Source organism: Xenopus laevis, chromosome 2S, assembly GCF_017654675.1.
Source record: "Xenopus laevis strain J_2021 chromosome 2S, Xenopus_laevis_v10.1, whole genome shotgun sequence".
NCBI classification, from domain to species: domain Eukaryota; kingdom Metazoa; phylum Chordata; class Amphibia; order Anura; family Pipidae; genus Xenopus; species Xenopus laevis.
The window spans coordinates 34,047,649-34,070,285 of NC_054374.1; the positions used below are offsets into that span (position 1 = coordinate 34,047,649).

The 22,637-nt window shown below is 39.6% G+C and overlaps 2 protein-coding genes across 4 annotated transcripts in view; one reads left to right on the forward strand and one right to left on the reverse strand.

Moving 5' to 3' along the window:
- Window positions 1-7,358, forward strand: part of pdha1.S (pyruvate dehydrogenase E1 alpha 1 subunit S homeolog) — a 29,738-nt gene extending 22,380 nt beyond the window's left edge. Inside the window, exons 7-11 of one of the 2 annotated variants that reach the window (XM_041583187.1) lie at window positions 2,427-2,582; window positions 3,848-3,919; window positions 4,007-4,074; window positions 4,421-4,529; window positions 6,681-7,310. In XM_041583187.1, coding sequence (XP_041439121.1) covers window positions 2,427-2,582; window positions 3,848-3,919; window positions 4,007-4,074; window positions 4,421-4,529; window positions 6,681-6,845 — 570 coding nt within the window. In that variant the 3' untranslated portion in view covers window positions 6,846-7,310. 2 annotated transcript variants of the gene reach the window in all.
- Window positions 7,359-11,660: 4,302 nt separating this feature from the next.
- The window catches only part of LOC108708885 (mitogen-activated protein kinase kinase kinase 15), a 79,772-nt gene continuing 68,795 nt past the window's right edge, over window positions 11,661-22,637 (reverse strand). For both annotated transcript variants that reach the window (XM_041583611.1, XM_041583610.1), the window contains exons 23-29: window positions 22,372-22,557; window positions 20,521-20,626; window positions 19,308-19,515; window positions 18,844-18,956; window positions 17,495-17,601; window positions 15,827-15,903; window positions 11,661-12,063 (exon numbers count right to left, since the gene is read on the reverse strand). In XM_041583611.1, coding sequence (XP_041439545.1) covers window positions 11,985-12,063; window positions 15,827-15,903; window positions 17,495-17,601; window positions 18,844-18,956; window positions 19,308-19,515; window positions 20,521-20,626; window positions 22,372-22,557 — 876 coding nt within the window. In that variant the 3' untranslated portion in view covers window positions 11,661-11,984. The remainder of the gene's footprint in view (window positions 12,064-15,826; window positions 15,904-17,494; window positions 17,602-18,843; window positions 18,957-19,307; window positions 19,516-20,520; window positions 20,627-22,371; window positions 22,558-22,637) is intronic.

Here is a 22,637-nt window from a genome sequence, read left to right on the forward strand (position 1 = left end):
CATTTACAAAATTCTATTGTCTCGACACGTTTTCTTCGGCCGAAGCCTCCTTTGGTCGTAAGGTGTTGCACTCTGTGGTGCAATAATGTGTCATTGTCTCGCTCCCTCCCTGCTTCTTTTGTTGGGGCTGCTTTGTTAAGTCCCCATCTGTCCCTGTGTCCCCCTTGAGACGACAGAGAAAACAGGATTTTTTGATACTCACCGTTAAATCTGTTTCTCTGTAGTCGATAAGGGGGACACAGGGCTTCCCGCCCTTCAGCGAGTTGGATCTATTGGTCCACAAGTGAAATGTTTTCCTGTTTACCAGTTCTGCAGTTTCTTGTTTATCTTTAGCAGTCGCTTTGGTACTAACTGAATGGTTTATTACTAGGTTGGGTTAAGCCATGGTCTTGGCACGCCCCTTTCTTTTTTATTCTAAGTGTCCTGCCTCCTAGAGGGTGGAGCTTAACCCCATCTGTCCCTGTGTCCCCATCTGTCCCTGTGTCCCCCTTATCGACTACAGAGAAACAGATTTAACGGTGAGTATCAAAAAATCCTGTTTTACAAGATATTCATGGCTTTGGTGTATTATACATATATATGCATCGAAATATACTTTCTACTGTAGCCAAATTTATTATGATAAACTTGTGATATATACCGGGCTTAGGACGAGTGACTATATTTACATTAGGGTTAGATTTCTATGGGTACTTTCTAGTGTAGGGTTCAGCCACAATTTACACATTTTGATAATATCACTTAAAGGGATACTGTCATGGAAAAAAAGTTTTTTTCAAAATGAATCAGTTAATAGTGCTGCTCCTGCAGAATTCTTCACTGAAATCCATTTCTCAAAAGAGCAAACAGATTTTTTTATATTTAATTTTGAAATCTGACATGGGGCTAGACATATTGTCAATTTCCCAGCTGCCCCAAGTCGTGACTTGTGCTCTGATAAACTTCAGTCACTCTTTACTGCTGTACTGCAAGTTAGTGATATCACCCCCCTCCCTTTTTCCCCCCAGCAGCCAAATGTGGGACTACACTCGCTAAGAGGATGTTTGTTTTATATCATCTATTTGATGCTGAGATGTTGATGGTTGCGTTTAACTTGATCCCTTGCTATTGGTTACATGGAATCAGCAATTTGAATAGCTCTTACTAGTTAGTAGGATAATCAATAATGTTATACTGTTAAATTGATAGAGGGTGCGTGCTACATGGTTTATTGATTGTTTTTTTTCTACTAATGATAGATAAGAAATTGGCTGCTTCCTGGGCTAGACGTGGGTCACACGGGTTTTATAGGTTTAATTGAGGAATTGAATATTTAAGATGTTTTTAAGCTTTTTTACACATTTTAATGATTTTTCAAACTGTCCATCTATAATGGGTTAACACAGGCACACAGCAGTGGATGATGCAATAATTAACTTAGTACACTGATTGGAGGAGTGTTAGATAAACGGGTAGTTCACTTCTTGTGTGCTATCCTGATGGCGATCCTCTGTGGAACGAAACACGTAGATGTAACTATGAAAGAATAAAGTTTTTCTACTATATTGCTTAAACCTGCTGTTGTGCCGTGAGTGCTTTCTCTGATGGAACTATATATATATATATATATATATATATATATATATATATATATATATATATATATATATATATATATATATATATATATATATATATATATATATATATATATATATATATATATTATAAAAAACAAGGGAAAGTTGTGCTCACCACTATTTTTTAAAACCATTAGGCGGGGGTGCAATGAGGCTGTGACCACAAAATACATATAGTCAAATACAAGAGTCCTCTGCACTCAACCCATTATCAATATATTTAAGACAGCGACATTTTGTGCATACTGCTACTAAAAAAATGCCTTACCCTTTAAACAAAACAGGGATTGTTTGTCCATATATTGCAATATATTTAAGCTGGCCAACTACGTCAATATATATATCTATATAGATCTCTATATATATCTATCTATCTATCTATCTATCTATCTATCTATCTATCTATCTATCTATATATATATATATACACCAGCTCCATTTTTACAAACCCATACGGGATATTCCGTAAATCTTTTTCCATTCTTGATTGTTTCTCTTTTTGAATCTGTTAGCAGAAGGCATTTCCCTACGATTGTGCCTAATGGCTGCATTTAAATTGCTTTACATGGTTCAGTCACTATTCAGGATAAGGATACCTTGATAGGAAGAAAGGCTTTCCATGGACTCCCATCTGTCATTGTTGTTAAACTCTTTGGATTATGATCGGTGACCATATATAGAATAGCAGTTTATATTATTTCTTTTACCAACTATTTTTTCATATATATTGCTATTCTGTAACTGTAGTAAATTAGTTTGTATATTGCATTTTTTACTGAGATTTTTCCCTATTTCCTTGTATTTCAGGGACAGATATTTGAAACCTACAATATGGCTGCCTTATGGAAGCTGCCCTGTATCTTTATTTGTGAAAATAACAGATACGGCATGGGGACCTCTGTGGAGAGAGCAGCAGCAAGCACAGACTATTACAAACGAGGAGACTACATCCCAGGTCTTCGAGTAAGTACTGATTCTACTTATAATCCCTTTCTTCTTAACTGTAACCCACTGCAAAACTGGGATGCTAGTAGTTATAATACCAGAATCACTCGCTAAACTGATACTAAAGGAAGGGGAGCTGCAGGGGTCTAGTGACTTCTTGTTATGATACTGATCTGATCAGGAGAGCTGTCATGTGGTAAGCTAAGAAACTCAGGCAGCAGCAGCCTACAAGTTACTAGAGACAGCAAAAAGCTGCTTCTGGTAACTTCAAGGGCTGAAATTAAATCAGAATTTCGCCTCTTTTAGTGAAGAAGGCACAACTGAGCAAGTAGGTTGGAATCGGCTGGCCTGTCTCAGGGTGGCACTCTGCAAAGAGTCTTCCCTGGATCTGATGATGCCTGCAAATTGAGTTGGCAGCTTATTGTCCTTGTCCTGTGCTTGGGATCTAAACAACAGTGTCCCTAATACCTGGTTGGTACTTGCTGTCAGACGAGGAATAATTGGGCTGTTCCAGTCTAAACACCACTGCCACTTGATTGGATCAGCCTGATTTATCCTACCAGATTAGTGTTCATAGTTTACTTAGGGCTGTTCATTCATCCACCGGCAGTGTAGTAAATACACTTGAGCTATTTAGGGTCTGGCCACCCGGGCAGATTCGGGGAGATTAGTCGCCAGGCAACAAATCTCCTATTCTTCGTGGCGACTAATCTCCCCTATCTGCCTTCCGTCGGCTAAAATGAAAATCACCTAGGAGCAGGCACTCTGAGCGCTTTGTTTTCCGAAGTCGCCCGAAGTTTCCTCGTGAGGCAATTATGGGCGACTTCGGAAAACAAAGCGATTTGAGTGCCTGCCCCCAGGTGATTTTCATTTTAGCCAGCAGAAGGCAGATCAGGGAGATTAGTCGTCGCGAAGAAGAGGAGACTTGTCGCCTGGCAACTAATCTCCCTAAATCTGCCTGAGTGGCCCCACCCTTAAAGGGCGATATACCCCATGTTTAACATGAATTCAGAGAGTAGTGTTTGTTCTGAACATTTTTTCCTATTGTTTTATTCATTAAAAATCGATTTTTTTTGTGATTTCTTGAGCAGAGAAGTAGGGAAATTGAAGCTGCTCCAATTCAGGCCTGTAAAGTGAGCAGTTACAAACATTTAAAGCACCTAGAATCAGAAAAGCATATTGTCAATGGCAAGAAGAGCCGAGCTCCAATTCCCCAGTAGCTAGTGATCCACATTTTATTCTGGGCTACAAAGCGTAACAATAACTAATTCTTCTCTTCATAGGTTGATGGTATGGATGTTCTGTGTGTTCGAGAAGCCACTAAATTTGCAGCTGATCACTGCAGATCTGGAAAGGTGAGAGATTATATCCTGGAATATTTTAACCCAGACCTTCTTTTTTTCTGTGTAGTGGTGTTTGAAACCTCATACTTTATTTTTCAGGGTCCAATTTTAATGGAGCTTCAGACTTACCGTTATCATGGACACAGCATGAGCGATCCTGGTGTAAAGTAAGAAAAATATTATTGTAGCATCTTGAGAATGTCTAGTTTCCCCCGAGTTGTTAATGGAATTTTTCAGTCCGAGAGCATTGAGGCTAATGTAATAGTGAAAATTGGCACCAGCTAAAACACTGTTCCCATAGCAAGGGAAGTATGGATGCTGGAATTAACATTTCAAGGCAGAGAAAAAACTAGCCCATCTGTTCTGCCCCTTTAAAATGTATGTTTTGGGTTTTTTCATTTGTATTTTGGGTAAAGTAATGTAAGTAGAAACACTGTGACATTTCTGTTCTTTTACTCCTAATGCAATCTCTCTAATCTATTTTCCTTTATCATTTTCTCTTCCTAATTCCAGTTATCGTACCAGAGAAGAAATTCAGGAAGTAAGAAGTAAAAGTGATCCGATCACCCTTCTCAAGGACAGAATGTTAAACAACAACCTGTCTAATGTGGAGGAATTAAAGGTACTCCTTAATTGCTCTGTGTGATTGCTTCAGTCCCTTTTGAATACAGGCATGGTAACAATATCATTTCAGTCATATAATAAACTTCCCAAATGCTACAATACTCGGTACTCCATAATAAAGAGGTTGTTCACCTTTAAATTACGTTTTATTTAGATGTACAAAGTGATATTCTTAGATAATATACAATTAGTTTTTATTTTTTTTAGCATGTGGTTTTTGAGTTATTTAGCTTTTTATTCAGCAGCTCTCCCGTTTGTAGTTTCCAGAATCTGGTTGTTAGGGTCCAAATTACCCTAGCAACCGTGCATTGATTGGAATAGGAGACTGGAATATGAAAAGGCTACTTTGTAGCCTTAGAGACCATTTGTTTTTAGATAAGATCAGCTTTCAGTTAGAAAGAAATCTGGAAACTGTAAGACGAAGAAGGCAAATAATTTAAAAAGTGGAAAAATGAAGAAATAGCCATTCTGTAACATACTAAAAGTTAACTGAAAGGTGAACCACCTTTTTAATGCTTATTTTATTTTTCAAAGTTAAAAATTGCAATATGACGTTATTTCTTGCATTAAATGGGCGCAAGTAGCTCCTGTAAGGGAAGGGAAGAAATTGGGGAGGTGGAATGGGCAGCCCTGAATTGACAGTTGGGTAAAGAAGTTGTTATTTACAGGGCTCACATGAACCTCACAAACCAAAGGAAGTGCATCAGGCAGATGGTCAACCACATATGCATTAAGTGTGGCAATTTTATGGGTATAATTCCTTTAAGTGCCTAGCCATTCTAAATTTCTTTTCTTGCTTGTGTTCTATAAACACGCCAATGTGGCATGTGCTCACCATTCCTTTAAAGGGCTGGTTCACCTTTAAGGTAACACTTCGTATGTTATAGAATCGGTAATTCTAAACAACTTTTCAACTGGGTATGATTTTTTCTTTTATATAGTTTTGAATTATTTGCCGCTTTCTTATTTTTCTCCTGCTCCAAATGGGGTGTCACTGACGCCCATCAGAAAAACAAATGCTCTGTAATGCTACACATTTACTGTTATTGCCATATCTACAGAAATAAGACAAATCAACTGGACTTGCTGTGTTTTTCCTGAAGACGTTTCACCAGTCATCCAACTGGCTTTCTCAATTCAGAATAACTTGTACATAGGATCTTGCTTCGCTATATATCCTCTGGAATGTTGCTCCAATCAGCATAATCTGTTTATCATTATCCACAATGATGTCTATTGTCTGCCACATATAATGCTGTTTCGGCACCTCTCCCTGGAAGCTTTAATAACACATCAAAGTTCCAATGCTAATACAATCAACACCTAATTAATGACATCATTGTGGATTATGATAAACAGATTATGCTAAAGAGAAAAGCAGGGCCGACCGGCACTCAACGGATCCACAGGACCTGGTCATGCAGCTCCCTGAAGATGGGGGTCTGAGGCTGGTGCACCCGGACCACTTTCATTACTCGGTGAGTCATTTGCAATTCATTCTGGAGCACCTTGTCCTTTCCTAACTATCAAACAGCTGATTGGAGCAACATTCCAGAGGATATATAGCGAAGCAAGATCCTATGTACAAGTTATTCTGAATTGAGAAAGCCAGTTGGGTGACTGGTGAAACGTCTTCAGGAAAAAAAAACAGCAAGTCCAGTTGATTTGACTTATTTCTATAGATATACCATGACCTGGTTGAATGAGAACTTTCACAAACATACTGTTATTGCTATTCAGGTCGTGTCCTATTCATATTACAGTTTCTTTTTCAAATCAGTGCATGGTTGTTAGGATCATTTGGACCCTAGCAACCAGATTGAAATTGCTGCTAAATAAATAGCTAAATAAATTAAAAACCACAAATAAAAAAAAACAATTGCAAATTGCCTTTAAATTGCCTTGGTGCATTACAACTGTACTGTACTAGGCACAGTGATTCAGACATTTAATACATTTACTTTGATACAATTCAAGGCAGCATCAAGAATAATCTAGGTCCTATTGGCAAATCACTTTATAGAGTGCATTTTGTGCTGATTCCTAAAGGAATGGAATATATTAATAATAACAACTACAATAAACAAGTAATAACCTGTACCCTCCCCCTCCCCCCCCCCCTCTCTCTCTCTCTCTTCATATTTTCTAGGAAATTGATGTGGAAGTACGGAAAGAGATTGAGGAAGCTGCTCAGTTTGCTACCACCGACCCTGAACCTCCACTAGAAGAAATTGCCAATCACATTTATCGCAATGATCCCACGTTTGATGTCAGAGGAGCAAATCTCTGGATCAAATACAAATCCGCCAGCTAAATCTCTTCAGTCCTCCTCTGGTCAATGTTACCTGTTACTTTAAGGGCATTTTAATGGGTGCTGGGTTATGTTTACTCCTCACTGCTGGGTTGAAGACGCACTGCAATTCTTAATGTCCCACCAGTAACATCATCCACTTTAGACTTTGTTTTAATACATAAGGACTTGGCATGTGTTTGGATAAGAAGAAAATGCCTTAATGTTTTCAGACCGAAAGCAGATCTGCATCCATTTTAGTTCAGTGTAATCATTAGAGAGAACTCGTGCTTCAGGAGACCCCCTTTTCTTCCATGGTTTTCCCTCTGATTCTGGCTGGGCAAAGTTCTCTTATAATGTAAGTTAGAAGCTCTGCCTTCTTCAGATGAAATGTTATATATTTATAGGATCCTGAACTTAAAGTCTTGCCATTTATACATGTGCTGAAACATTTATTATTCCGTTTCATTAAAACTGACCTCAACACAATGATTGCTTTGTATTTTTCTTAGCTCCTAATAAACGTCATCAGCAATACTTTAAGCTCCGTCTCTAATCTAACAAGTACTTGCGCCCAGGGAAAGCAGAGTTCTGTTCAGTATGATGGCTTGAAGATCTGGAACATGGAGCAAAGCACTGGAAGTGAAGGCAAGCCTTGTCCTTGATTCCTCCCATAGATCAGGCCGTAATCACAGGGCCCTGTTGTGGCCCTATAGCAATTTGTACAGAGCGTAATATCAATTACAACTTTTATTTGCACTTTGCTCAGTTTTGCTCGTAGTATCATTTCCCTCTTCTTAGTACAGGTACGGGATCTGTTATTTGGAAGCCAGTTATCCAGAAAGTTCCAAATTACTGAAAGGTTGTCCCCCATAGACTCCATTATAATAAATGAATCCAAATTTTTAAAAATGATTTCCTTTTTCTCTGTAATAATAAAACAGTAGCTTGTACTTGATCCAAACTAAGATATAATTAATCCTTATTGGAGGCAAAACCAGCCTAATGTTTTTGTTTAATGTTTACATGATTTTCCAGTAGATTTAAAGGGATACTGTCATGGGGAAAAAAAAAAACATTTTTCAAAATGAATCAGTTAATAGTGCTACTCCAGCAGAAATCTGCACTGAAATCCATTTCTCAAAAGAGCAAGCAGATTTTTTTATATTAAATTTTGAAATTTATTGACATATTGTCAATTTCCCAGCTGCCCCAAGTAATGTGACTTGTGCTCTGATAAACTTCAATCACTCTTTACTGCTGTACTGCAAGTTGGAGTGATATCAACCCCCACCCTTTTTCCCCCCAGCAGCCAAACAAAAGAACAATCCGAAGGTAACCAGATAGCAGCTCCCTAACACAAGATAACAGCTGCCTGGTAGATCTAATAACAACACTCAATAGTAAAAACCCATGTCCCACTGAGACACATTCAGTTACATTGAGAAGGAAAAACAGCAGCCTGCCAGAAAGAATTTCTCTCCTAAAGTGCAGGCACAAGTCACATGACATGGGGCAGCTGGGAAATTGACAAAATGTCTAGCCCCATGTCAGATTTCAAAATTGAATATAAAAAAATCTGTTTGCTCTTTTGAGAAATGGATTTAAGTGCAGAATTCTGCTGGAGTAGCACTATTAACTGATGCATTTTGAAAAAAACATGTTTTCCGATGACAGGATCCCTTTAAGGTATGAAGATCCAAATTACGGAAAATCCCTTATCCGGAAAGCCCCAGGTCCCAAGCATTCTGAATAAGAAATTCCCTACCTGTAGTAGAAAGTACACACACAAGGCACAGAATAGATAATCAATGAAATATGATTTCTTTTAACTTCTTTATTCCAGATGTACTCTCCTCTCCACCAACAACATACCTAACATAATAGCCAGAACACTACTTCCTGCTTTTCAGCTCTCTCGGTTTCGACTGCTTTACCAGGCAGTAACCAATCAATGACTTGAGGGGGGGCACATTACATAAAACTTACAGTATAGGGTCGAATCGTACATTTGAATTCAGATTTTTTTATTTTTTTTGGTGTCAAAATTCACACGTTCGAATTTTAATACTCTTATTCAACTGTAAATTAGAATGTGAGATTTATAACACCTCGGCCATGGAAACAGTCCTAATCCGAATAGTCGCCACCTAAAACCTGCCGAGTTCATTTACGGAGAAAAACTTGATTCGTACGAGTCGAATACGATTCAAATTTTTGATTCGGAACTATTTGATCGAATATTGGACATTCCGATTTTTTCTTAAATAACCTCCCAGTCGAATTGTGAGTATATTCGAGTTAAAAAAAAATTCACATGAATTCGAATAATAACTTTTGTTAAATGGTCCTCTCCTCCCAGATCCCTACAGGAAAGAGTCAGTGGTGGCAAAAACTCTCTAAAATATCATTTGTCTCATGGTCTGGTTTTTCATGTGACTCTAGCACTTAAACTGGGACATGCCAATCACTGTATCTTCCGTGTAGAAGTGATGCTACAGGGATTGTGGCCCCTGATCTAAGGCATTCCAATAGATTCAAATACGATTAAAATTAGGGATGCACCGAATCCAGGATTCCGTTCGGGATTCAGCCAGGATTTGGCCTTTTCAGCAGGATTCAGATTCGACGGATCCTTCTGCCTGGCAAAACCGAATCCACTATTTTGGATTCGACCGAAACCCTTTGTGAAAGATTCGGGCGAATACTGAAGTGAATCATAATTTGCATATGCAATTTCCCTCCCCACCCCTAATTTGCATATGCAGATTAGGAGTGGGAGGGACATTGCATATGCAAATGAGGGGTGGGAGGGAAATTGCATATGCAAATTAGGATTCCGTTCGGTATTCGCCCGAATCTTTCGCAAAGGGTTTCGGCCGAATCCAAAATAGTGGATTTGGTGCATCCCTAATTAAAATACTAAATTGCAAGATAAAACAATAAAAGGCAGATCAAAAATACATGCACTGAACATACACCTACCCTTCCCCACGATGGAGCAGACAGGGGAGCTTTTGGGTTTTGCTGCAGAAGAAGACCTGATGCTGCCTCCCAACACTGAATACCTAGAGCTTGAAGCCTGTGACCATATTTATTGCCTCTGGGCTGCAAAGTGAGATCTTTCTCTTTAGTTTTGGCCTCTAAAACTGGCTACTAGTTATTAGAAGCTTTGTACCCTGTTTTTCTGTACCAGGATTCAATACAAGAGTCTGTGGTTAGATTGTAAATGGACTTCACACAGAGCTGTGGCACTTGGTGTCTGCCGGCAGTTACTCACCCAATGTGACAGTTATTCACTCCTATAGTTTCATGCCAAAACCCTCTGTGTGTGTCTGCACTCAGGCCCATACAGCACCTGTTTCTCAGCCCGATTTTATACACAGACCAAGAAACACATCTGCCACTTCTTGAATTAGAACATAAATGTCAACAGGACTCAAACCCAGAAGTGCAGTCACTTCATTTGTGCGGCTTGTGAGTCCCAAACCCTTGCGGTCTGGGTCCAGTAAGTGCCGCTCTCTGAGAGATGGTAACTGTTTTAGTGAGGCAGCTATCACCACTTGTATACGGCCAGTGAAACTCCTGCAAGCCAATCTGATTATTCCTTGTAACAGGCAGGGCTGTTCTAAAGAAATGGCCAGATTTCCATCCGCAGGAAATAGTACAGGAGCACATGAATGGCCACTCAAGCAGCATCTCACCAGAGTGTGATAATGATAAAGACTTCTCACGGTATATTTGTAAAGACTGCATAGGCACAGCCCCTGAACATTTCCTGGCTTGCTGGGTGCTTTATCTTGACTGAGAATTACAGTTCCTGGAGGGCCACCAGTTCCCCATCACTGTATTAGACAGTCCCAATATGGTTATAAATTAACTGCATGAAGTAATATGAGTGCACAAAGATGGCTGCTGAGCCAGCCGTCTGCAGCATCAGATGAACTCCAGATTTATCTGCCGGAACCTCTGCACATATCGCTGTGGAACAGTATCTGATGAAAATCATTTATTATGGAGAGTTTTAAGACTTTTCTTGCCCCTCCTGGTAGCTTGTTATAAGGGGGTAGTTTTGTCACAGCAGGACACTAAAAGATGCTCATGTAGTTCATTTATTACCATGACCTTGTTATTATGAAATGTTATGTTGCCCACCAGCTGCTGAACCCCCAGTTGAGCTCCCAGAACCCCCAAGTTAATTTCCCAGAACCCCCAGTTGAGCAAACAGAACCCCAGTTCAACACAAACAAGAACCGCAGCATTATGGGTTGCAAGTAACTAATTTATACTGTTTTCTTTGCATTCAGCTCCAGAACCCCAAGTTGAGCTCCCAGAACCCCCAGTTTAGCTCCTAGAACCCCCTCCAGCTCCCAAAACCTCCACCAGTCCAGCTCCCAGATCCCCCAGTTCAGCTCCCAGAACCCCCATCCAGCTCCCAGAACCTGCAGTTTAGCTCCAAGAACCCCCAGTTCAGCTCCTGGAACCCCCAGTTTAGCTCCCAGAACTCCCAAGTTCAGCTCCCAGAACCCCCAGTTTAGCTCCCAGAACTCCCAAGTTCAGCTCCCAGAACCCCCAAGTTCAGCTCCCAGAACCTCCAGTTCAAAGCCTTTAGATAAAAAAGAGCCACAGCATTATCGGTTGCAAGTAACTAATTTATACTGTATTCTTTGCATTCAGCTCCCAGAACCCCCAGTTGAGCTCCCAGAACCTCCAGTTGAGCTCCCAGAACCCCCAGTTGAGCTCCCAGAACCCCCAGTTGAGCTCCCAGAACCCCCAGTTGAGCTCCCAGAACCCCCAGTTCAAAGCCTTTAGATAAACACAAAAAGAGCCACAGCATTATGGGTTGCAAGTAACTAATTTATACTGTATTCTTTGCAGTAACAACATATTTATTTTATAGACCGTGGAATTGTAAATAAGCGTTCGTATATGAAATATGAATTATTGTGGAACAGTATATCAGGACTTTGCTCACAGCTGTGCAATACATTCAGGAAAAGAAAACTTTGGCAAAGAGAACTTTCAATTCATCTATACACACAAAGACTTCCACAGAAAAGAGATTCTATACAGGGATATACAAAAGTTAAATAATTTAAAAGTAGGAATGTTTCTTTCGCCGGAAACCTTTCACAGTTGCGGTGCGTGAAATGCGTCGTTTCGTTAATTGTCGACGCCAGCTGGATTGTTATCTTTCCTGTATTTAGTTACAGCTTTCCAGATCCGACAGAGATCTCCTCCCCTGAAGTGCGGAGAACAGAATGGAAGGGGTTAAGAAACTCATCACACAAGGGGGTGTTGTCATTTTTTTTTGCTATAGTATCAAACAGAATATAAAATTGTCTAATAAATATTATTACAGTGCACATCTGTTTATTGGTTTGGGAGGGTTTTGGAAGGACATGGAGCACATTACATTCAATTTCTTCACTTATTTCATTCTATGCTCAAGGTCTATTGTTTTTTTCCCCCGACTTTACTGGGCACAGACTAGTGATGTGCCGGCCGGGCCAATAGCTGCAGGAACCGCGGGTCCGGGAGTTCGGGCCGACCCCACACTTTTGGCGAATGGCAGGAGGGCGGGTGCAAGTTGAGCTCTTCTCCTGCCACGTTGCACGGCTTTCGACTTCCGGGTTCTTCTTTTAAAGATGCGCTCGCCTGCTCGTCCCGCCCCTTTTGTGATGTCATCGGCGGGGCAGGTCGGGCGCGGGTCTATAAAAGGAACCCGGAAGTCGCACGCTGGTGGGCGCAGGCAGATGTCAGGCGGGGGAAAAACCCGACCCACACAGTAGTAGCGCAGACACCCTACAAAAGATGCACCTAAATATTATTGGTGACAGTAAAGATACAGATATAGGATCAGTTATCCAGAAAGCTCCGAATTCCGGGAAGGCCATCTCCCATAGACTCCATTTTAATCAAATACAGTAGAACCCCCATTTTACGTTTTTCAGGGGACCAGACAAAAATGGTGTTAAATTCAGGAAAATGTAAAATCAGGGAAATGTGTTATGTATAATATATAGGTGAGATAAAACAACGATGTAAAATGAGGGGAAACTCCAAATCGGGGTTTTAAATTGAGGTTCTACTGTAAATTCTAATTATTAAATATGATTTCTTTTGAATGAAACAGTATCTTGTATTTGATCCAAAGTAAGCTGCACAAATCCTTATTTGGGGCAAAACAATCCTATTGGGTCTATTTAATGGTTAAATGATTGCAGAAAGATCCCTTATCCGGAATACCCCAGGTCACGAGCATTCTGGATAATATATCCTATACCTGTACAATTCTGCCAGCCATGTATCGGGCAGGGGTAATTATATAAACAGTCTTCTTATACTTCTGCCTATAATGGATTTCCCATATACAGTATATTTACCAACAGTCACATATTTGAAGAAGTAGTGCCACATTAAAGGACACGTAAATCCCCTCCACAAAAATGTAATGAACAGCCTCTTTGAAATCTGTAGATAACTGCCATTCTGGTTGTTAAAAGGTTAACAGTAAGGCTGCAGCATCCCCTTAATCACTTAGAAGTCCTTCTCCTCCTCTAACCCACTCGGCCGCCTCCCTCGGGAATTTACTTTGGCTGTTGGCTCATGAGCATGCTCAGTTCTTCTCAGCTCATATTACTAAACACACCCTCCAGTCTAACAGCCAATGAAGAGATAGCATTACTGGTCTCATAGAAACTCTAGTTGTCTGATCCTATTTTTTCTCCTAACCACCTCTCCTGAGCTCAGCTTAACCATTGCAGTGCTCAACCCCAGCAGAACAAAGTACAGAATACATGTTTCTGTTACTGATGATGTGTCAGAGGGAAAATGGTGGCCGGGTGAAAGCTGCTATTTGTTTTAGGGAAATGTGATGGCACTAGCAAATGGAGGGGGTATAAGCAGTACAAATGATGTGGCTTGGGTGGGAAAGATATACTTATATACATGGTAGGAAAATGTAGGCTTTACATGTCCTTTAAAGGGGAAGTTCACCTTCCAGTTAACTTTTAGCATGTTATAGAATGGCCAAGTGTAAGCAACTTTTCAATTGGTCTTCATTATTTATTTTTTATTGTTTTTTAATTTTTTGCCTTTTTCTTCTGATTCTTTCCAGCTTTCAAAAGGGGACCACTGACCCCATCTAAAAACAAATGTTATATAAGGTTATACATTTATTGTTATTGCAACTTTTTATTGCTCATCTTTCTATTCAGGCTTCACCTATTCATATTCCAGTCTCTTATTCAAACCAATGAATAGTTGCTAGGATAATTTGGACTCTAGCAACTAGATTGCTTAAAATCGCAAACTGGAGGGCTGCTGAATAAAAAGTTAAATAACTCAAAAAACAAAAATAATAAAAAATGAAAACCAATTGCAAATTGTCTCAGAATATCACTCTCTACATCATTCTAAAAGTTAACGCAAAGGTGAACAACCCCTTTAATGGGAATTTTAATAATCTAAACAGACATCTCTCCTCTAAGCTGCACCAAACAGACACCCCAGAAAGGCTCTGCTCCCCGTAATTGAACTGAAAATCGAGCTGGAGATCAGGGTCGTGGCTTCCATGTTCACTTCATGTCACTGGCTCTCTAACAGCAATTGCCAACTAGGAACCCTTGTACAGGAAAAGATTGGTTTCCAATTGTTTAGTGATGAGAATAATACAAGCACAACCAATGACAGGAGTCCTATAAATAAAGTATGTGCTTACTCCTCCTTTAAAGGTATAAAAATAAAAGAAGCAGAATAAGAACATACTATCACATGGAATCTGTAGCAGCACAAAAACGACTGGTCCCATTTGGGACGCCACTAGGACTATCCTGAAAAAGAATATTATTTTAATAATAAATGATTACATTTATTACATAGTCACTGGTTTGTGTGGTCCTATGTGATTAGTAAAATGGGTTTCATTTCTGGCTAGAGCACCCTTGTCCCACAGCCTCAAATTAGACTTTTCTTTCAGCCACCGTCTATTGATTTGTGATATTATTAATTATTATTCTCTATGGTTCTCTGAAGAACTTGGGGCAGTGGCAGAAATAGAAGTAACCTGTGCCTGGTTCTGAGATAATCTGTTTATGCTCCTTTTGTTGTACAGGTATGGGATCTGTTATCCAGAAACCCAAAGGTCATCTCCCATCGACTCCATTTTATCCAAATACTCCAGATTTCTTAAAATGGTTTCCTTTTTCTCTGTAATAATAAAACAGTCGCTTGTACTTGATCCAAACTAAACTATAATTAATCCTTATTGGAGGCAAAACCAGCCTATTGGGTTTATTTAGGGGCTGATTCACTAAGAGTCGAATATCGAGGGTTAATTAACCCTCGATATTCGACTGGGAATTGAAATCCTTCGACTTCGAATATCGAAGTCGAAGGATTTAGCGCAAATAGTGCGATCGTACGATCGAAGGATTATTCCTTCGATCGAACGATTAAATCCTTCGAATCGAACGGTTCGAAGGATTTAAATCCAACGATCGAAGGAATATCCTTCGATCCAAAAAAGTTAGCCAAGCCTATGGGGACCTTCCCCATAGGCTAACATTGACTTCGGTAGCTTTTAGATGGCGAACTAGGGGGTCGAAGTTTTTTTTTAAAGAGACAGTACTTCGACTATCGAATAGTCGAACGATTTTTACTTCGAATCCTTCGATTCGAAGTCGAAGGTCGAAGTAGCCCAAAAAAACTTTCGAAATTCGAAGTTTTTTTACTTTGAATCCTTCACTCGAAGTTAGTGAATCGGCCCCTTAATGTTTAAATGATTTTCTAGTAGACTTAAGGTATGAAGGTATGAAGATCCAAATTACAGAAAGATCCGTTGTCCGGAAAACCTCAGGTCCCGAGCATACAGGATAACAGATACCAGTATAATGTTTGCTGTATAATATGTAGAATACAAAGTGAATGTTGCACAGGACAAAAAGTAACATGACTATATAGTGTTTGCTCTAGAGGAATTCATTTGCCATCATCCTACATACCTGAGTCTCAGTGATTTCAGATCATCTTTGGTGATATCATGCAGTACATCATAGAGGGTGTATTCTTCTTCAACAAACTGGGAACACAATTTAGAATTTGTTAGAGAAGCAATTACATTTTAATTTGATATTACTTAAAGGGGTTGTTCGCCTTCAAATTAACTTTTCGTATGATGTCGAGAGGGATATTCTGAGACAATTGGTTTTCATTTTTTATTATTTGTGGTTTTTGAGTTATTTAGCTTTTTATTCAGCCAGTTTTCAGTTTCAGCAGTCTGGTTGCTAGGGTCTCCACTGCCCTAGCAACCATGCACTGATTTGAATAAGAGACTGGAATATGAATAGGAGAGGCCTGAATAAAAAGATGAATAATAAAAAGTAGCACTAACAATACATTTTAGCCGTACAGAGCATTTGTTTTTTAGATCACACATTTGTAAGCTGGAACTAGTCAGAAGAAGGCGGCTAAAATGAAGACCAATTGAAAAGTTGCTTAGACTTGGCCATTCTATAACATACTAATAGTTACCTTAAAGGTGAACCACCCCTTTAAATCCTGTGAGTTACATGCAGTTATCTGCATACATCTTAAAGGGGAAATAAAGTCTAAAATAGAATAAGGCTAGAAATGCTGTATTTTGTATACTAAACATAAACTTTCTGCACCACAAGCCTAATCAAATAAATGATTTATGCTTTAAAGTTGGTCACAGGGGGTCAACATCTTGTAACTTTGTTAAACATCTCTGCAAGACTAAGACTGTGCACATGCTCAGTGTGGTCTGGGCTTCTTAGGGATCGTCATAAATTATCAAAACAGCACAAGTAAATTAATATCTGCCAGAAGCCGATACAGCAAGACTGATTAATAATCAGAACATACAGACTGCACTGGGTCCTGTGTTGTCACGTAATCTAATGTGGATTTTATAGTTTTTGTATTGTTTAATACAAACTTTCTCCAACTCTGCAGAACCAGTGTCTGCAGCAAAATAATCCTCCAAATAGAATCCCAGTTTATCTGTTTAAATCTGGCTCCATGATCTTCGTCCCTGCGGCTAGAAACAGTCACCGTCTGCTCTACAGGGAAACAAACAAAGCTGCTTGAGTTCTGCATGGCTGGGAAGGCAGGGGCTCCCCCTGCTGTTCATAAGTATGATTGTTTCCCTGTTCAGCAGTTAGGGAACGTCTGACAATTACTATCCACAGCAGTAAATGAATCGAGAATTTAACTGCATACAGTCAGGTTTCTTATAAAAATGGTACATATTTTTTAATTAAAGTATATTAATTTTTCATTAAAGAAAGTAAAAATGGGATTTTATTTTTTTGCCTTTACATGCCCTTTAAAGCCATATAAAAACCACGTTTGTAATGTTTCTATTTCAATACATTTTTATTTACGTGTCGTACAAACATCAATGCAAATGTCAATTAACAATTGTGATACAATTGAGAAGATTTTGCATGTACAGTATATCATTTAACACACATCTTATTTCTTTTGGTTTGTGTTAGAAACAGTAATCAACAACCGTCTTGTACAATGAAAGAAAAAAGAAAATTGAAATGTTTCTATGTGACTAGCCTTAACCAGTTGACTACATTTATTATGCACGGTAACCAGGAATATGAGAGTTGACTGGCAATAAATCCAGAATTTATTACCTGGTTTACTACATCGTCAGCAGCTCCAAGTTCCCTCAGCCAATTAACAAGCTCTTGGTCTGTGGCTTGGTCATGTGACGCATAAGGTACAGTTGTCTGTGGAATATCTTAGGGAAGAATTGCAGAATCGTTAGGCCAGACTTATCCATGAACAGTTAAAAGTGATATTATCTTCCCCTGCAATAAAGTCTAAGAGCAACACAAGCTTGATATTCACAGAATCCATAGTCTGAGCACAACCTTAGTTTTCTCTTAGCCGAGAGTTGTTCTGTATAATAAACCTAATCATGCAGAATATATTATATTTATTTTTCTAAAATCTATGGATGAGGTTTGATTGTTCTGATGAGAAATAATATGGCAGCTGCCTTTAGGCAATAAACATGGATATGCTGATAATGGGAAGTATAACAAATATTAGGATGTTTTACTGACCATTTATAGAAAGCAGAGGTTGTATGTCCAACATATAAATATTCCTGAAGTCTAGGATCACATGGGTAATTTTTTTAGGTTTATTTTAGCCAGTGAATGAATTGAGGGTCAGCACACATGAGTAAAGGTGGCCATAGACACACAGATAATATCGTACAAAACTGATTTTCGTATGTAATCCGGTGCGTGTATGATGGGAAAAGAGCCAATATCAGCAGAAGACTTGGATATCGGTCGGCTCGTCGATCGGGCTGGATGGAAAATTTGGATCGGGTGCCAAATATCAGCCATTGTTAGTGCTGAATTGTCAGACACAGGTAGAATTCTATTGTTTCTACCTGTTTATCGGACGATTCAGCTCTACACATGTGTTGAAATGAACAATCTTTGTTGGAAAGATATTTTCCAAGAAAGATCGTAATTGTTACGTCTATGGCCACCTTAAGTGTTAGATGAGCAACTTATTTATATATATGACTACATGTATACTGTATTGCCAGACAGCTTGTCATTAGGAAGGTGCAGACATATCTTTAATGGAAATGGGCAAGTGCTGCAGACTGACAGGCGGGAAATCAAGAATTCAACTGTTGGAGACTTTAGCTTGAGTCATGCCTTGGGGATTGTCTGCATTTCTACCCTTTTCCTTCTAAACTGCAACCAATAGCAGGATGAGGCAGTTTTGCAATGAATAACATTAAATAAGGTGACATGATGTTCCGCGTCCCCTCCTGGTCTGGTAAGAAGAGAACATTAGTTCTATGATGAGCTAAAATAGTGCACCTGCGGGGTAAATATTCTGTTTGCAACAACCTGCTATTAATAAATTAAAGTCACAGGATTTTGCAGTAAATCACCTAAAAGTAATATATAACCCGTCCCTTCTAAATTGTATAAAAGGAAAGCATTCTTACCAATTGGACTTGATTTGCTGTGTAGAAGATGTAAGTCATGATTCCTCTGTTCCAAACACTGTTTTAAAACCAGCTGGTATTCCCTTTCCTTTTGCACCAGCTCTTCCAGCAATCTTTAGATAAAAAAAAAGTGATATTGGAAGTAAACAAAACTAAAGCGAGGCCTTTTAATTTTCGACATCTTAAACTAGGAGTGAAGTACTAGGCCCCTGGATGCCTCTGAGTACCTTAGTGCTGGGATGTATCACCTGCTGAGCCAATTGCTAGTCCAGAGCTTCTCACTGTCACAGAATGCCCCTAATAATACTCATACTCACTTCTTCTTCATAATTGGGTTGGGAAAGGTTTAAATGGCCCTTTTGCTGAACATGTACATTTTAACTTCTGTTTCATTTCTGATGGGACTATAACGTTCCTAGTCCATGTGCCATACATAGACACATTTCTGCTTGATGATATTTTACCTGTTAGTTTCTTGCCGCAGTTTGCCCAGCTGCAGGTTGTTTTGTTGGCTCTGGATTTCATGGGAAACTACTGAGCTAAGGGTGCTGACGCCGGATGTTATCACCACTTCCTCTGTGCCATTTTGCACCACTGGTTGGTAATCTTCATCCTCCACTTCTTTGTCCACTCCTTCACTCTCGGAGGCAGGTCCCAAATGAGCTCGAAGCTCTGGAAATAGAAGTCAATGGATTACCTCAAAAGATCTGTTAATGGGGATATGAGCCCTTTTGTGACTCCCCTTATGTCAAACACATGGCCAGTTTGCAATGTGTCACTTGCTCCCCCTACACATTCACATGAATCTAGATGTCTGAAATCATCATGAAAAACCCTGTCTGGGAAACTGGGAGACATTTGCTACAGAAAACCCTGCTCATGTTTAACATAGGTTTGTGTTGTTCCTTAAAGGGGTAACTATCTCGAAAATCAATATTTAATATAAGATTCCTCATACTGAAGTAAGAAACTTTCTAATTACAATCAATTAAATATTCTGTACGGTTTCGGAAATTATCTCATTTATATTCACTATTCCTCTCAGCATCTGTTTCTCTACATTTTGTCTTCATGCAGCAGTTGGGTGTCAGATAAATGATCTAATATATCTTATAGGGGGGCTCCCTTTCCTAGCAGATGTATTAGAGCTCACTCAAATAACAGTACAAACAAAATCGAACAAAATAACTGCCTTTTGCACAAATTCTGCATGTAGAGAGACATGATGTCTGGTGATTTTAATAGCGTGAGCTCTAATAAGTCTTCTAGGAAAAAGGAGCCCCCCTATAAGATATATTGGATCATTCATCTGACACCCAACTCCTGAATGAAGACAGAATGAGGAGAAACAGATGCTGAGAAGAGGAATAGTGAAGATAAACTTGATTATTTCAGAAACAGTACGGAATTTTTAATTGATTTAGAAAGTTATCTATTTCAGTATGCTGAAGCGAAGATTAAATTTTCATTTTCAGGATAGTTCCCCTTTAAATAATCCTCAACCTTGACTAATCTAAATATTCAGAAAATAAAGTACCATACATACCATCAAACAACACCACTGCTATAGCTTCCCCTTAACGATTGAAAATTATTTAGTTTTGCGCCGTGAGTGCAAAAAAATGAATTAAAATGAATTATTCGCCGTGAGTGCACTGTGGGCCGAAAAGTACTTACCAGGGATAAGGATGGTAACCGCTGCCTGCACTGCACGGCGTATGATATTGTCCATAGCGAACATCCAATGTGGACGAATTAAGTGATTCCGTAATACCTTGTTGATCTACAGGAATAATGTTGTGGTACAGTTAAATAGTTACATCAAATGGTAAATGTGAAAATGACTGTTAGTCCAGAAATTGCATTTCCACACTTTTCACAAGATCTCCAATCGAGTGGATCTTAACTCAGATTTGGCCACTTATGTTCGAATGATTTTTAAACCTAGCCAACTGATGTCTGTCTGACCCTGTCATATAAGCTGACAACTCAGACTAAAGCTGGCCATAGACGCAAAGATCTGATCGTACGAATCGAGGATTCGTACTATTTTCGGACCGTGTGTGGAGAGTCCCGACAGGTTAGAAGATTTCTGTCGGCTGCCGATAATATCTCTGCGTGTATTGCCGATCGTATGATTTTCAGTGGGAGACTGTCACTAGCTTTGGTCGGACATAACTTTCGTACGATTGCTGTCAGGGGCAGAAAATCATCTGATCTGTTCTTTTGTACTTAATCTGATCTGAATAGTAAGTGGCAGGTCGGGAGATGGGAAAGTCCGATCGTACGTTAATTAGTATGATCGTATCTTTGTGTCTATGGCCAGCTTAAAGGGGCAGAATGGGCAATTTAAATTTGCCTGTGTATGCCCAATTTAACACTGGTGTTTATTTGTGTCATATATTCGGTCATAAGATACATGTAAAGATCTTTGTTAAATTTTGGTTTGGAAGCCGGAGTTCCCCTTTTATATATAATTCAAAGAGGCCCACATAACACAGAAACCCCTAATATACCCATCACAGTTACCTGTTTCTTCAAAAAGTATTGATAAATGTCATTTTCTATGCTGAAATCATTTGAAAACCTGGCAGGGAAGGAGGGACTAAACACTGATGTTACAAATTGTAACAACTTCTCCACAGCTTACATAACCCACAATGCATTGCACTGTGATGTTCATTTCTACGGAACGCATTTTAGGACATCATCAGGAGAACACACGCTCCTGCATGCGCTCTCGTAAAGAAGAAGGCAGACTCGTCTCTTATTCAACTCACTTATCCGAAAAAAACTGCAGTCACACCTCCGTGCTGCCCACATTTTCTGTTGCAAACTCCACCTTCGTGGCTCATTCTTCAGCCCTCCTTCCTTGGTCCTCAGACCTCCCACCTTATCCCTCATTACAAAAGCCCTCCGTCCTCAACCCTCCTGCTGGTAAGCCAGGCTGATAGCTGAGGAGGGAGGGCTTTTGTAATGAGGGCTGAGGAGGGAGGTCTGAGGACCAAGGAAGGAGGGCTGAAGAATGAGCCACGAAGGTGGAGTTTGCAACACGGAGGTCTGAGGACCTAGGAGGGAGGGCTGAGGAATGAGCGACTAGGGAGGAGATTGCAACAGCAAATGTGGGCAGCACGGAGGTGTGAGTGCAGTTTCTTCAGATAAGTAAGTAGAATAAGAGACGAGTTTGCATACTTCTTCTTTACGAGAGCTCATGCAGGAGCGTGTGTTCTCCTTATGATGTCTTAAAGTGCGTTCACGTGTGCAGGGAATTGTGGGGTTTGGAGGTTGCAGGCTAAGCACAGATGGCTGTTGATACAAAGTAAAAGTAGTCAGCTCAGCAAAGTAGTCAGACAGATCAGCAGGAGAGCAGGGGGCTAGGCTTAGGGAACTATCAGAAACCATTAAAAATCATGAAAAGTCTGCATATTTTTTAACTGATGTATATTGTAAAGTTGCTTGAAATCATGTTTACTTTTCAAAAAGCTTAAGTTATGTTTGTGTGGAGTTCCCTTTTTCTGGGTGACTTACCGCATCTTGGAACCCAAACAGAACAAGCTGAATCTGGTTAATGGATGTGCTATCAAAATCTAAATCCACTTTGAGTTTAGAAATGGTAGAAGCCATGACTCTGTGCTCGGGAGAGCGGATAAACTCCCTTAGGATGCTGATTATTTGCTTGATATGGGTGACTGAGAGCTGCACGTCTTCTGAACTCTGCAAATAGAAGCAATATTTTCCATCATTCGGTTTAGCGGCTGGCATATAAACATCTCTATATAAAAATCACTCAATTT